The sequence below is a fragment of the Anolis sagrei genome, chromosome 3 (genome assembly GCF_037176765.1).
Source record: "Anolis sagrei isolate rAnoSag1 chromosome 3, rAnoSag1.mat, whole genome shotgun sequence".
NCBI classification, from domain to species: Eukaryota; Metazoa; Chordata; class Lepidosauria; order Squamata; family Dactyloidae; genus Anolis; species Anolis sagrei.
In genome coordinates, this window is record NC_090023.1 from 260,132,407 (window position 1) to 260,148,329 (window position 15,923).

The window sequence follows — 15,923 nt, forward strand, 5'->3', positions numbered from 1 at the left end:
CATAATCTATCTATATATATATATATATATAGATTATTTTATTGTTTCTCTTTCCCTTCCTCTTTCTTCCCATTCTATGATATATATAATATGTAACATAATTCATACCATATAATATACATAATCAATGTAATATAATATAATATGTATATATTCCTTTATTGTTCCTCTCTCTCTTCCCACTCTCCCTCTTGTCACTCAGAGAGGCCCGCCTCTTCTTGCGCATGCGCTATGAGTCCCCTGCTTCAGAGCAGGAGGAAAGTGACGTCACTCTGCTTCTCCCCCCAACCAGAGCCGTGCGTCGCGGGGGAAACGACGTCACTGCTTTCTCCCACCTCAGGGTGGCGCGGAGAAGTGACGTCGCGCTCCTCTCTCTCTGTCTCTCCTTCTCTCTCTCTCTCTCTGAGCTGAGGAGGCTTTGGTCGCGGGGAGATGACGTGGAGCGGCCTGGGCCGGTCTCTGCCGTGTAGGTTTGCCGGAGCCGGGCCCACGTGAGGCGGCGAGCGGGGAGCGGGCGAGGGAGGACCGGGAGGGCCCTTCTCTGTGGCCGGGATGCGCCGAGCGACGCAGGTAGGCCGCAGGCCGAGGGGGCGGGTCCCCTCCTCCCTTTCTCTCAGAAGAGAAGGCAGAATAGAGTTAGGATGTGTGTATATATATATATATATATATACAAAACCCCCACAAACATAGTTACAGACTTGGCAGGATGCTCCATTTCCTTCGACTACTTGGAGTGCCTCTGGTGTCGCTGGAAGAAGGCCCTCCATTGTGCATGTGGCGGAGGCTCAGGCTGCATTGTAGTATTGGTTGATAGATTGATGGGTTGTATTTTTACCCAGATCTATCTCAACCACGAAAAATCCACTTATATCCACATACCAAAAAAGGGAAGTGCTAAAGACTGCTCAAACTTCAAGGGTCTGGAGAACAAGTCCTATGAGGAGCGGCTTAAGGAGCTGGGCATGTTTAGCCTGAAGAAGAGAAGGCCGAGAGGAGATATGATAGCCATGTATAAATATGTGAGAGGAAGCCACAGGGAGGAGGGAGCAAGCTTGTTTTCTGCTTCCCTGGAGACTAGGACGCGGAACAATGGCTTCAAACTACAAGAGAGGACATTCCATCTGAACATTAGGAAGAACTTCCTGACTGTGAGAGGCGTTCAGCAGTGGAACTCTCTGCCCCGGAGTGTGGTGGAGGCTCCTTCTTTGGAAGCTTTTAAACAGAGGCTGGATGGCCATCTGTCAGGGGTGATTTGAATGCAATATTCCTGCTTCTTGGCAGGGGGTTGGACTGGATGGCCCATGAGGTCTCTTCCAACTCTTTGATTCTATGATTCTAACGCTCAAGATCCTGCAAGGAAGACTCCAGCAATACATGGAGAGAGAGTTGCCAGATGTACAAGCTGGGTTTAGAAAAGGCAGAGGAACGAGAGACCAAACGGCCAATATCCAGATGCCTGCATCAATAGGAGCATAGTGTCTAGGTCCAGGGAAGTAATGCTACCCCTCTATTCCGCTTTGGTTAGACCACATCTGGAATATTGTGTCCAATTCTGGGCACCACAATTCAAGAGAGATATTGATAAGCTGGAATGTGTCCAGAGGAGGGCGACTAAAATGATAAAGGGTCTGGAGAACAAGCCCTATGAGGAGCAGCTTAAGGAGCTGGGCATGTTTAGTCTGAAGAAGAGAAGGCTGAGAGGAGATATGATAGCCATGTATAAACATGTGAGAGGAAGCCACAGGGAGGAGGGAACAAGCTTGTTTTCTGCTTCCTTGGAGACTACGACGCAGAACAATGGCTTCAAACTACAAGAAAGAAGAATACATCTGAACATGAGGAAGAACTTCCTGACTGAGAGCCGTTCAGCAGTGGAACACTCTGCCCCAGAGTGTGGTGGAGGCTCCTTCTTTAGAAGCTTTTAAAACAGAGGCTGGATGGCCATCTGTCAGGGGTGATTTGAATGCAATATTCCTGCTTCTTGGCAGGGGGTTGGACTGGATGGCCCATGAGGTCTCTTCCAACTCTATGATCCTAACCAGTCCATCCTCCAGGAAATAAAGCCCCACTGCTCATTGGAGGGAAGGATAGTAGAGGCAGAGATGAAGTACTTTGGCTACATAATGAGAAGACAGGAAAGCTTAGAGAAGACTGATGCTGGGGAAGATGGAAGGAAAAAGAAGGGGGGCTGATCAAGGGCAAGATGGATGGTATCCTTGAAGTGACTGTATTGACTTTGAAGGAGCTGGGGGTGGTGACGACTGACAGGGAGCTCTGGCGTGGACTGGTCCATGAAGTCACGAAGAGTTGGAAACGACTGAATAAATGAACAACAGCTATCTCAACCCCGAAGTGGACTCAGAGCGGTTTCCAAATTGGCAACAATTTGATGCCACATTAACATTAAAAACAAACAGAATACAATATACATTGAACATTAAATCATGAAAATCATAAAGCACTAGCTTATAAATACATTAAATGAGACGTTAAAAGCATTGCACATAGACCCAAAAGCATAATCCGGATGCTGTTCCAGTGACATTGCCATCGCTTCGCCCTGTCAACCTGTTCAAACTTATCTCCTCCTATTAATCATCTCGGAGTCTATGATAGTCTGGGGAGGCCCTGCTTTTGGTCCTGTTTTCTTCACAGGTGCGATTGGCAGGAATGAGAGACAGGGCCTTCTCAGTGGTGCCCCCCCCCCCAGCTGTGGAATTCCATCCCCAGGGACATCAGATCAGCCCCCTCCCGACCTTCCGTAGGAAAGTAAAAACCTGGCTTTGTGACCAAGCTTTTGGAGAACTTGAGAAATAGACATATGGAATTGATGTGCACTGACTAACTGGAACGGCCGGACTACATTTAAGGATCATGTGATTTAACTGCTAATGTATTGTTTTATATGTTTTAAATTGTTTTACTCTATTTTATAACTCTTTATATATCTGTAATTGTACATATCCTATGGCTTCATATGGTTGCCTACTTGTAAGCTGCCTTGAGTCTCTTCTGGGGTAGAGAAAGGCAGGGTAGAAATGCCATAAATAAAAAAATAAATAGCAGCATATAGCCCTGTACTGCCCTCCAAACATTTGGTTCCATAGCCAGGTTTTAACTTGCTTCCTAAAGGACAGGAGGAAAGGGAGGTCCACAGCCGAGAGGCCACTCTAGGCCCTGCCCCTCACCCCCACCAGCTGGACCTACAAGGAAGGTGGGACCAAGAGCATGCCCACCCCCACCCCGAAGATTTTAGCTCTCTGGATGGTTCATAGAGGGAGATATGTTCAGACAGGTAAGCTGGGCCAGAATAGTTTAGGGCACTGATTCTCAACCTGTGGATCCCCAGATGTTTTGGCTTTCAACTCCCAGAAATCCTAACAGTTGGTAAACACTTGGGGACCCACAAGTTGAGAACCACTGGTTTAGGGCTTTATAGGCTAAAGCCAGCACTTTAGTGTATAAAGTTTAGTAAGTGGTCTGTGGCTTGTTCTTCCCCACATTTGCATGTAGAGGACTCCACTTTTAGGCCCCTTGTCTTAAGATTGGTTCTGCACCTCGTGGTCCCAAAGCGCAGCCTGTTCAGCGTCTTCGAAGTCTGTGTGCCCAAGAGGGAGTTTCTCACTCGGTCTCAGCCGCTGATTGAGATTCCAGATTTTAGCCTGCCAGTTTTGGACTCTTGCTGAGGTGTTCCTGCAAATAAATAAACAAATAAATTTTATTTGTATTCTGCCCTATCTCCCCAAGGTCTACTAAAGAAATTCCTGAGATGTGCATTTTCAATTTTGGTTTGTTTTACGACACATTGATTATATTTTTCCCCCCAGAAATCTAAAATGCTCTGAAATGTTCTTGATGTGCTGTTGAGATAGTGACACCTTTGTTTTCTGATGGTTTTGTGCACAAAAGCTTTGTTTTATGCAGAAAATTATGAACATTATTGTCTATAAAATGACTATGTGTATAAGGTGTTTATGAAAAATAAATAAATGTCATGTTTAGACTTGGTCCCATCTTCAAGATATTATGTATATACCGACTATCCCTGTTTCAAAATGCTTGAGATTAGGTGTATTTTGGATTTAGAATTTTAAAGGGGTTTTTTGGGCAATATCTACACATACTGTTTATACATAGTGAGTTAGCTTGTAGTTGTAACCCAAGTCTATTATTTTAATATTTTAATTATTTTATCATGGTTCAATATATTTGTTATACATTGTTTATTTTATAGCAGATACATTTTATTCAATATAACCTACCATACTTTAACTTTTGGCATCTAGTAACCCAAGTCTAAACATGACATTTATTGATGTTTCAAAAATAAATGTAGTCTAAAGGAATTTTGTGCACAGTATTTTAATCATTTAGTGTATGAAACAAAATGTGTGCACATTGAAAACAAAGGTGTCACTATCTCAGCTATTCATGTGAATAATTTTGGACTCTTTTTGATTTTGGAATTCTGGATAAGGGATTCTCCATCTGTACTCCAGATTCAAAATCTGAAACACTTCTGGTCCCATGCATTTTGGATAAGAGACATCCAGCCTGAAGTGAGTTGAGGTGCCTTGGCAGCATATATACCTGGGTTGGGGACTGATCTTCTATACCCCTTTACCTCTGTAAAGTCTGACCTATTTGAGGAAAGGTCAAGCTGGGTTTTCTTGCCAAGAAAAACATAAGTCAGAAACGTCTTGAAGGCACACAACACAGGAATAGTAAACCTATTGAATCAATTCTTACATTGGAAATCATGATGGTTCAGTGGCTCTATTCTAGTTGACATAGCAGTTGGATTTAGGTCACAATTTAAAACCTAGCACTTGACATTGGAGAAAACTGATGAGCAGAGTGGAATATATAGAGCATTTGTAATTGATGCGTTATCACATAATAACCTTTAAATGTGACAAGGCATAGTTACAGTTGAGGATGTGTATGATTTTTCTTTTGAGAGAGAGAAAGTAATCTTCATACCTGCTGAGGAGAAGGGTGTGTGTGTGTGCAGTAATGTTGAAGTAGAAAGGTCTAGCTGTTTTGTATTGCAGCCTGATACCCCTGAGATGTGTTGGATTGCAGCTTCCCCAATCTCAAAGCTAATATGAGTTGTAATCCGACACATATCAAAGGCAGAATGGTAGAAAAAGTATTACTCTGTGTAGTGTACAACAATGTCTATAAGTGTTAATTTTGTCAGGTGAAGAAGAAGTTGCCCTGGGGTTTGCCATGCTGGGAGCAAATATCATTACTTGTTTTTTTTACCTAATGTAATATAGAGAGCCTGGACTTGGAAATTGCTGGTGAAAATCAGATATGAATAGATGTGTGTGTATACATTGGCAGTAAGCACTTGTCTAGAACAGTGGTAATCTCAATGGATCTCTTGCTTCAATGGACTATTGAACTGACGGCTATGGATTATTTGGAGAATGACATGAAATTGTGCATTGTTTTATGTATTTATAGCTGTTTTTAATGTAGGTTAAATGTATTTTATGTCATGTATTGTTTGGAACCGAATGGTGCCTGCTGGTAGTCGTCCTGAATGCCTCTTTGGAGGAGAGAAGGACGGGATAGAAATGCTCTTAATAAATAAATAAATACTTGGTTTTGATGACATTCTGGAAAACATGGTAATTCAGTGTTCAGTTATTATTTTGTAAGTACAGAATGTCGATCACAACTCCCTCATAATAGAATCCAGCAAGTGTGCTACATTGGTTAATATGTACACTTGTGTATGGTGACCCCAATGCATAATGCCTGAAATATCTTACTAGTTAGTAGCCTTGGTGAAAGAATTCTGATTATGCATAGAAATGGTCTAAAATGCCATTGATTCATTAGAAAGCTGTCTTATCAATAATCTTAGCAAGTACATGGAAGGTTTTTTGGAGGTTGGGCTTCATCTCTGTTCTCTGATGTGACCACAGCTCTCCAGGGCTTTCTGCAGATGTCTTTCCTATCATGCAGATATTTCTTGTCAGTAGCATAAACCCATGCTATGCTGTGCAAGAGTGTTCAGATAAATCAATAGTAATGTAAATAACCAATACTTTTTAGTGGAGTAGCAACTTTATAGGCTTGCTTATAGATAGTGTTAACTTGTCGAGTGGTGAGTTGTAGTTCAGATATGTTTTGGTTTATATGCTTTATATGTATGCAAGGTCTGGATATCTTAAGTAATCTTTGTTGAATTTAATGAGCTGCTGTGCAGAAACACAGTTATGTGAAACTGGTTTGTTGAATTGATTTGGATTGCAGTGTTGGCCATGCTTAAAAGTATTAGCTACTGAAATCACAAGGACTTCTGAATAAACATGCTGTAGGAGAGTTGAGAAGATAGAAAAAATGGTTGTTGAGTCACTTGAAATGTACGATAACAAATTGAAGGACTTGGAATTTTGAAGTGCCATTATTATTATTATTACTACTACTACTACTACTACTACTACTACTATTACTACTATTATTATGTTTATACCCCGCTTTCTCTCCACAAGGATACATTGTCCAAAGTATAGAACTAATTTGAGGAAGGAAGAACTGGACTAACTTGAGATCTTGTTTTCATAAAGATGCTTATTCAATCTTCTCTCTATTCTTCCCTGCCTTGTACAGTTGCTTTCCAGATAGTGCTCAATGTTGGTATGGAAATCTTGTACACACCTCAGATTTATGTGTATGAAGTACATAATGGTTTCGTATTTGGAAGTTGTGTGGGAAGTTAGAGGACAAAGCTGATGCAAGTCATTCTTCCCGACTTCATAATTCAGGGCCTGACGTGTAGCTACAAGTCAGTATCTTCTGACATTGGGACAAAGTCTAGGTTGCAGTATGCCAAAGGTGTGACAAACTAGAATTTCAGCAACTTAGGGAAGTCTTGTATTTGACAATTTGCTGGTAGACATAGACAATCAGAAATTCAGCACATGCAAGCACATGAACTGGCGCATGCAGGTGAATGAGGTGTTTGGTACAATAAAGACAGGTTCTCTTCCAATTCAACCAGCCTGGAAACACTGGATTGATTACTTCTTTACAGTGTGAAAAAAAAGGCAAAGATAGATAGAGATAGATAGACAGACAGACAGACACATACTAGCCAGTATAGCAACATACATTGCCTTTTTTGCAAGCTAGCTGTGTTGGTTATAGCCTTGTTGATTTACAGTATCAATTTAGAAGGTTTTGTTAGAAATCTTATAGTTGATAACTATGTTCTTCAAGGTAAAGTCCTGCAATGTTGGGATTTGAAATTGATGACTATAAGATATGAAAAGTGGCTTTTGCAGAGGGTTCTTGAATACCACTTTATAGTGCACAAAATATCTGGTACACACCTTGCTGTTTCTGACAGAATTACATGATCATAGAAGTGGGAGAGACCACAATGTCCATCTAGTCATGTAGGAATAAGCAACTAAAGCGTTCCTCAAAAATGCCCACCCACACTCTGTAGAAGACTTCAAAGGAGAGCCCACTCAGTTTATACAATATTATCCATTGTAAGCAGTCCAGTACAGCTTGAGAGTTCACATATTTCGGTAGCAGCAAGGTTTGCTGAACATGAATCTTACTGCTGTTCTTGCCTAGTAACATCTCTCTGAAAGTGTGAAGATATGCAGAAATTTTCCTGAACATGAAAACTTGAGATCACTATGGAAAGCAAAAAAGCATTTGTGAATAGGTTAAATTATTTTGGGGAAAGGGAGTAGCATACAACTTCCTAAACTTTTTATGGCTATGCCCTTGAGCTTTCCAGTTTCCTTAGACATCTCATTTTATTTATTTATTTAGAGTATTTATATCCCATCCTTCTCTCCCTCAGAGGGGGACTCAGGGTGGCTTACAAAAGGCAACCATTAGATGCCAGCAATGTATAAGTATAATATCACAATTAAAACATTTACGTACATTCAATTTAAGACAGTCTGCCCAGTTCAAACTCATGGCACTGGTCGGCTGGAAGTTGCAAATCACTTTTTAAATAGTTGCCTGTAACTCTTCCTCTTGCATTGTTACAGTCTACATTTTTAATAACCACAGATAGGTTTCTTACCACATCCACATTTTTGCTTTTTGTGTAGTCTGTATAGCTACTGGAATGACTCAGTAAAATAGCTGCTGTAAATGGACAATTACTGCCTTTCAACAACCTTTCTACTGTTTTTAGAATGGACTAGTCAAGTATTTTTTTTAAGCATTCTTAATTATAGTATAATCATTTTGAAGGCTAGCAATAATCACTATTTGCATTTGGTTTGGATGCTTCTTGAATAGCCAATATTTTGCCTGCTCTGCTTTGAGCTGTTTTGCTTCTTTACCATATTCTGCTCGCAAATAAGCTTATTGTTTTCATACATTCTCATTTTCACAATAATTATCCTCCTCCTTGTAGCAAAACGTTGCTTAGATTTGCCACAGTCCCCTGGCCAGATTTTTCCAGTGAGCCTCCTGGCGCTGACTCAGTTGCCCACTTCTGCTTTTAGGGTTTGCTTGTGTTGCTTATTTTACTTGCCAGTGCTGTGGTTGGCCAGTAAACTCTGGTACTTGAACAAAATGTCTCTAGTTTGCATTTTTGTTGAAAGTGCTGGCCAGCAGACAGAAGTGTTACAAAAACTAATTACACGTGGAAATAACGTGTAAGGAGAGATCCATCCAGCTTTGTCAGGTAGACTCTCCTGGTGATTTGTGCCATGTGAAAAATATGCTGTATTTAGTGTCATCAAAGCTTTTGAAGTGTGGGCAGAGCTCTGGGAAGGCTTCAGCAGTCTGTGGAATGTGCAGAAATTTCCAGCCATGAGAATTTCTGCTGTTCTCTGTTCTCTGGGGCAATGAAAACAGACTAATGAGTTGAACTTTCTGTTCTGTTTGTGCCCCCATGTTAGGTCTTTGATGTAGCACTTGGGTATTGGCATGAACGTTCTGGAATGGCGAAATGTTAAATAGGCTGTGTATGTGTATTCAAAAACTGCTTATTTGGCTAAAGCGTCTTGTCCCACCTAGGCAGACCAGTGTCGCCAATGTTATGAAGTCATGACTTGGCAGTCTGGGATCAAAAGTAAGGACTATATAAGGGGAGAGTGAGATTTTTTCTGGTTCTCATTGGAATGTGAAATGAGGAAAAACTAGCTAAAGGGGTAGGTAAGGGTGAAATAAGCTGAGCTAATGTGCTGTTTTTAACAAAGCAGTAAATTTGAGGGTTTTTAAAAAAATGAGAGTTGGAAGAGACTGCTCCGTTCAACTTGCTGCCATGCAGGAATACACAATCAAAGCACTCCAGACAGATAACCATTCGGCCTTTGTTTAAAATCCTTCAAAGAAAGTGATTCCACCACACCCCAAGGGAGCATATTCCACTGCCTAGGAACTCAGAACTGCTAGGAAGCTCTTCCTAATGTTTAGCTGGAAACTCTTTTCTTGTAGTTTAAAGTCATTGCTCAGTGCCCTAGTCTGCAGCCTGGAATCACATTGACTTTTTAAGCTGCTGCACCATATCTTTTTGGGACCATCCTACCTGCGTGACCGCATCTCTGTCTATGAACCCACACGCTCATTTTGGTCAGCTGGAGAGGCCCTGCTCATGATCCCGCCTGCGTCACAAGCGCGTCTGGTGGGGACACAAAACAGGGCCTTTTCTGTGGAGGCCCCCCGACTCTGGAACACCTTCCCCAAAGATCTTAGTCAGGCCTCTACACTGGCAGTCTTTAGAAAGAACCTGAAGACCTGGCTGTTCCGATGTGCCTTCCCAGAATAGGAAATCTCCAATACCAAGTCCCATAAACACTTCATTAAAACTAAGACTGCCGCACACTGCACACTGCACTTGCCCTATAAGCCTTATATACCACCTGTCAAATCAGCACTTTTAATCCTGTACCCATTACTCTGGTCCGGCCCAGTTTTATTGTGTCTTAGTGTATTGTTTATTGCTTGTTGTTTATATTGTTTATATTGTTTTTAATTTGCCTTTGGTTTGTATTGTTGTATTGTGTGTTGAGGCCTTGGCCTTTGTAAGCCGCATCGAGTCCTTCGGGAGATGCTAGCGGGGTACAAATAAAGTTTAATAATAATAATAATAATCTTGATGGATGTTGAGTGTGTGGTCTGTTAAGACTCCTACATCCCTTTCACGTGTCCTCTTGTCAAGCCAGGGGTCACCCATCTTATATCTATGCCCTTCATTTTTCCTGCCTCAGTGTAAAAGTAGAATGTGACAAATTTGTTGGATGTTTAATACTGGTTTTTAGATGTTAAGAAACTAAAGTTACCTTACGTTTCTCTCTGCAGAAATTGAGTTTGCTAGTTTAAATGTATTAAGGTCATTCTGCATTCTGTTACTTCCTTACAAAATAATTACTTCTGAAACTTAATGTATAGTTAAATTACTTGTGAAATCCTACTATAAGAAATCTTTGTAATATTTTGGTGTTTTATAATTTTGACTTCAGAAGTTTTTCTAAGACATTCAGTTGCTAGGAAGCACTGGCATTTACACCATCAGTTTGGACTGTTTCTGTCGCTGCTACAAGGATTGTTCTAATTTTCTGTTCATCAAGTTTTCTTTTGATGCCTTCTTCATAACAATAGCCTCTGTAATTTGTCATAATTTGACTCCTGCATTTCATATATTGTCTTCTTTTGTCCTTATTAGTTTTCCTATCTTTTCTCATGTACCATCACTCATTTTCTTATATCTGCTCTCTTTTGGAAGAGATCTGACACTTTTGTGAACTGGTCATCATTGCATGTTTCTCAGGATGACCTTTAGAGTACAAAATGCTGATTGTTCCTATGTCTAACTGTAACAAAAGATCACTTTATCTTTTGGACAGGCCATTGCATTACATTTTACTGTTGTATCCATACAAATGGATATCAGCAAGTAGAGTTGTCTGAAAATTGAGTGTGAGATATAGCAATATTTCTGGCAGTTATGGTCACTGAGCAGCTTGGCTCAGCCATCCAGGCCTCAGCGAAGGGCTTGCTAGTGCAGTGTGAAAACAATTGTAACTTCCAATCTGAAAAAGTGTAATGCTTTCTAAGGCCACTGTTGCAGCCTCTAAAGCTGAATATGAGTCTTAGTATACTCTTTTTACCACTTTGAGTAACAACATGCTTTCAATATAGTTATGAAGGGGTATGATATATCGCCCCCCCCCCCCAGTGTAGTTTTGAGTTTTGTAGATCTTCCTAGGTATTTTTCTAGCTCCAAAAAGTATTTCAAAAAAGTGAAAGCGAGTGCCCTATGGAGGGACACATGTAGAAACACTAGTTATGAGTCGTGTTTGACTCTGGAGGTTGGTGCTCATCTCCATTTCCAAGCCGAAGAGTTGGTGTTGTCCATAGACTCCTCCAAGGTCAGGTGGCCTGCATGACTGCAAGGAGTGCCTTTGCCTTCCCACCAATGCGGTACCTATTGATCTCACATTTGCATGTTTCTGAACTGCTAGGTTGGCAGAAACTTGGACTAAGAGCAGGAGCTCACCCCACTCCCTGGATTCAAACCGCTGACCTTTCAGTCAGCAAGTCAACCTGCTGCCCCACTGGGGGCATATGTGACCACACTTAAATCAGTTTTTTAAATTATAACCTGAGGATCCACTAACTAGAGCCAAGTGAATTGCTTTCCAAATGAGGAAGACATGCCAAGGAATCTGTTTTCATTCTAAAATTTAATTAATAGATCCCACAAAAAACCCATGCTACTTTCTCACGAAAGATCCATCATTGGTTTTTAGTCTGTTTTTTTCAGTGCAGCATTTAATGGTACAAGACAGAGCCGTTGTTATAGTTAAACAATTGACATTAAAAGTTCTTAGTGATATGCTGCAAAGTGTCCTGTGATCTACCAGCAGATTCCAATCTATTGTTTGTCTAGTTCTCCATAAGGCAGTGGTAACATGTAAATAAAGATATAGAATAGATAGAGCACTGAAGATTGGAGGAATAAATACTAGTCTGTAGCATTTTTTTTAATTACCCAATTAGAACTAGTCATCAGAATGGATAAAGTACTAAATACACTGTCTACTTCCCATGAGTTAAGACTAATGAATCAATGGAGCTTACATATGTGTTGACTTATCACTCAACAGTGGATTCAACACATCTGCTTCATTTCGACTGACAGTTGAATTAAGTGCAAAATGTTGTTTCCTGCATTGCATGGTAGACATTATAGTGAGATTGGCTCTGGATTAAGGAAAAAGTGATAGATCCTCTGGCATTCATCCTTCCCCAGAAATGTGTGCAGATGTATTTAAGTGTTTACATTACTGTACAGGTGGGAACAATAGAACTTGATGGGGAGTGGCTCCCTAAAATGTAACTTATTTTTCTTTTACTGTTGCAGCTTCATTTCAAGATCATAATGCAGCAGAAAAATGAAAGAACATAGGAAAAGTTTACAGCGGAGAAGTCGGTTGCTGGCCGGTTGTCGAGGATGGACTGCGGGATTTTGGGGGCTGAGGCAATATTGCTTCCAAAGAAAGCACCTTTCTGTCCTTAGAAGAAGGAGGCGGCATACTTGGAGGCCCGTTAGCCTTAAAGGAACTAAATTGTGCAGAAGGACGGCTCTTTGGATCCAGAAAAGAGGGGTTCCAGTGGTGTCTCTAAATGTAAACCTCTCGCAAATTGCCCCTCTAGAAAACCACACCTCTAAGCAAAAGAGAGTGAAAAATTCTTTCTCTGGATGCAAAAGCAGAGGACAGCTGGCAACGGGCAAAGAGGTTTTCAAGAAATTCATTTGGAGCAAACTACTAAATGAGTACAGTGGCACAAGGGTTGATATAGAGGCTTGCCAAGGCAAGCATGGTGGCGCTGAGGCCACTGTTGCAGCCTTTCCAGTAAAGGAGGGTGGTCTCACGCAGAATGGGAAAGGGCACGGTAATTATGGGAGCCATGAAATTGTTGTTCTAAATAACTCTCAAAGAAAACGGTGCTGCCGAAGACAACAACAAAATGGAACCTATCGCCTTTTGACTGTGAGGGGAAGGCCAACATTTAAACAGTGTACTTTACAAAGAAGATCCTTATTTATGATGTATAAGAAACTTTCTGTGATTAAGTTTCGGATTAGAATTGCAAAATCTCATCGTAAGCTTTGGAGGGGCAATACCGGCAAGTTGAACAAAAGCAAGCTGAACTGGGTGGACAAAGTCACCAGAGACCAGCAAGAGGACCTCCACCAAGGGACCTTCTCAGCTGGTTCTAGGACCTTGTCTCCCCCTTGGCAACCCAAAAGTCCCTCCTGCTGGGCCTTGCTCAGCTTGTCAGATATGAACAATCACATGCCAGGACCATTAATTGAAGAGAGTCAAACGCATCGGACCGATGCCTGTCTTACAGAGGATGCGCTGCTGCAGTGTAGCGAGCTACTTACAAAGGACCTTGCCTCCAGAGGCCAAAATGGTATTGCTGAAGCCTGCTTGCCAGGGCTTTGTGCGACAGCTTCTTTTAAAGCAGAGGCTGTGCACAAAGAGGATAAGGGGGAGGTGCCCCCATTGGACGGCTGCCCTGGCGATATTTTCATCTCTGTAATGGAGAAAGAGATCTCTGTTTCAGGTCTAGATGGCGAAGTGTCTAGTCAAGCTACAGGGGCCAGTGAGATTGTGCTGGAACCTGCCAAGGTGGACCTGGGCCCAAATGACAGCTTTGCCAATGGACCTGCTCTTGAGGAGATGGTGCAAAACGAAGACAGCCGCAGCCAAATGGAAGTGGAAGGACCTGCAAATGTGGACGTCTTTGGTGCAGAGCTCTTAGATCACCCGTACTGTAAAAGCCCTCTTGATGAGCCTCTGAGAGGAATCACAGGACAAAAAACAGGGACCCAAAAGAGTGGCAAAAGAAGCAATCAGAGAGCTTCTTGCGTCAGCGATGAGCAGTTGGCTGCATGGCTCTGTGGTATATATGTATTCTCTTTTCATGCTTATTATAGGTTTTGCTTAAATATCCCAGAACTGTGGCTGCCACTCTTAGTCCTCCAGATGTTTTAGATTTCCAAGTTCCAGAAGCTTCAAACAATGTGGCGTGTGGCCAGGGATTTGCAGAGTTGAAAAATGAAACACATGGGGGGATATGGGTTGATAACCATTGTCCTAGGAATTCTAAGTTGTTATAGGAGTGCTTTCTTCTAGCCACAACTGTTTCACTCTGCTCCATTTGTGTACATTTGAAATTGGGGTGTTGTCTATGGGGCACTGCAACTGGGCTGGCTTTTATGCCAAACCACCTACTGCAGCCCACCAGGAGTACAGTCTGGCAGGCCACAATAACCTGATCCTGGACTGTATTTGGCTTGTTGGGTGACAGATGGGAGAGGATGGCCCTTGGTTGATCATGCAAAATGGATTGATAATGGGTTGCCGTGAGTTTTCCGGGTTGTAAGGCTATGTTCTAGAAGCTTTCTCTCTTGATGTTTCATCCACATGGTAGGCATCCCCAGAGGTTGCGAGATCTGTTGGAAACTAAGCAAGTGAAGTTTATATATCTGTGGAATGTCCAGGGTGGGAGAAAGAACTCCCACAACCCAGAAAACTCACAGCAACCCAGTGATTCTGGCCATGAAAACCTTCGACAACACAATGGATTGATAATGTCTTAGCACTTTTGTTACATTTAATGAGCTCAGTATAATTCACCAAATGTGAATTTGGTCCCAGAACTTAACTGTTAGCTTAGAAGTCAAAGCCAAGCTCTGATTGCCATAATGAAAATTTCATACCATTGTGATCAGTGTGCTATTAACCACATTGTGCTTGCTGTGGGTATCAGTGTCTGCAAACAAAATCAAGGGGCAATTACCTTTCAGATCTTTTTCCTTGCTTCTTGTGTTACCAAACATTTGGGAGAACCAAGTCTTTGACATAACTTACATAAATTATATGGTCAGTGCTTTCTTTCAGTATGGCAATATTAAATTAGACAACTCTACAATTCATGGTTTAATTCAGTCTTCCACAAGCTGCTGCTTTTCTGGTTTATTGCACTACAATCCTCACTCTCTTTGATTGGGCTGGGTGATGATGATAACTGAGACATGGAAGGCTGTTTTGCCCATTTTGAATATAATACTGTCATTCTGAAAAAAGATGGTGGGCATCTGAGGTTTCTAAGTTGTAAGAGAACTGAAATGGCCTTTTGATCACTTAAAAACTTGCTTTCTGGAGCTATCAGGAATGCACTGGTGCATTCAGCGTCATACTTGTTGATGCACACTATTGCAGCTTGTAGTCATTTCTGGTATCCTGTTTGGATTTATGGGATTCCTTGAGAGTACATGGGTATGAAAATGGTTGTCCAAATGGACCTGACAAAATATTATTTTGCCAGCTGACCTCCATTTCTGTGTATTTATGTTGAACTTGTATAGTATGTATTTATTATTTTATTGACTTTATGTCCTGCCTTTCTCCCGAGATGAGACTTATAGTAATTTATAAAAGGATTAAGCTAAATCCTTTGTTTACAAAAGTTTTAAAAGGAAACAACATTTAAAAAGAAAAGCATAATTAAAAACAGTAAGAACATTTAAAGCATATGCAGGTGCACACAATTAGAGCTCATATTTGTCCACAGTTGCTATGGAAAGCACAAATGCAACACAGATTGTGGTAAATGTAAATGATACTTTTATGACACAAGGCCATATGCATTCCTAGGAATCTCATAGATACTCCCTCCATTGCAGATTTTGCTATTGCTCGGGAAGTGAGACTGTCTTGTTTAAATTAGACTTCCCTTCTGGGACATTTTGTATTCGTCTTACATTGAGTAAATGCTTTCAGTTCTACTTTCATGTTCCACTGTTAGCATGGTAGTTTAACACTGAGGCTAGCAGTTCAGCTGATAATTCTAAGTAGCTATGAATACTGGCATAGTCCACAGCGTGGAAATAATATGTATGCAAGCAT

At 41.3% G+C, this 15,923-nt stretch overlaps 1 protein-coding gene across 2 annotated transcripts in view; it reads left to right on the top strand.

Moving 5' to 3' along the window:
* Window positions 1–321: 321 nt before the first annotated feature.
* SENP5 (SUMO specific peptidase 5) overlaps window positions 322–15,923 on the top strand; it is a 47,563-nt gene continuing 31,961 nt past the window's right edge. Inside the window, exons 1-2 of one of the 2 annotated variants that reach the window (XM_060767420.2) lie at window positions 322–466; window positions 12,365–13,914. In XM_060767420.2, the coding sequence (XP_060623403.2) occupies window positions 12,396–13,914 (1,519 nt within the window). In that variant the 5' untranslated portion in view covers window positions 322–466; window positions 12,365–12,395. Of the gene's footprint in view, window positions 571–12,364; window positions 13,915–15,923 lie in introns of both variants that reach the window. The other variant, XM_060767419.2, reaches the window with a different exon arrangement.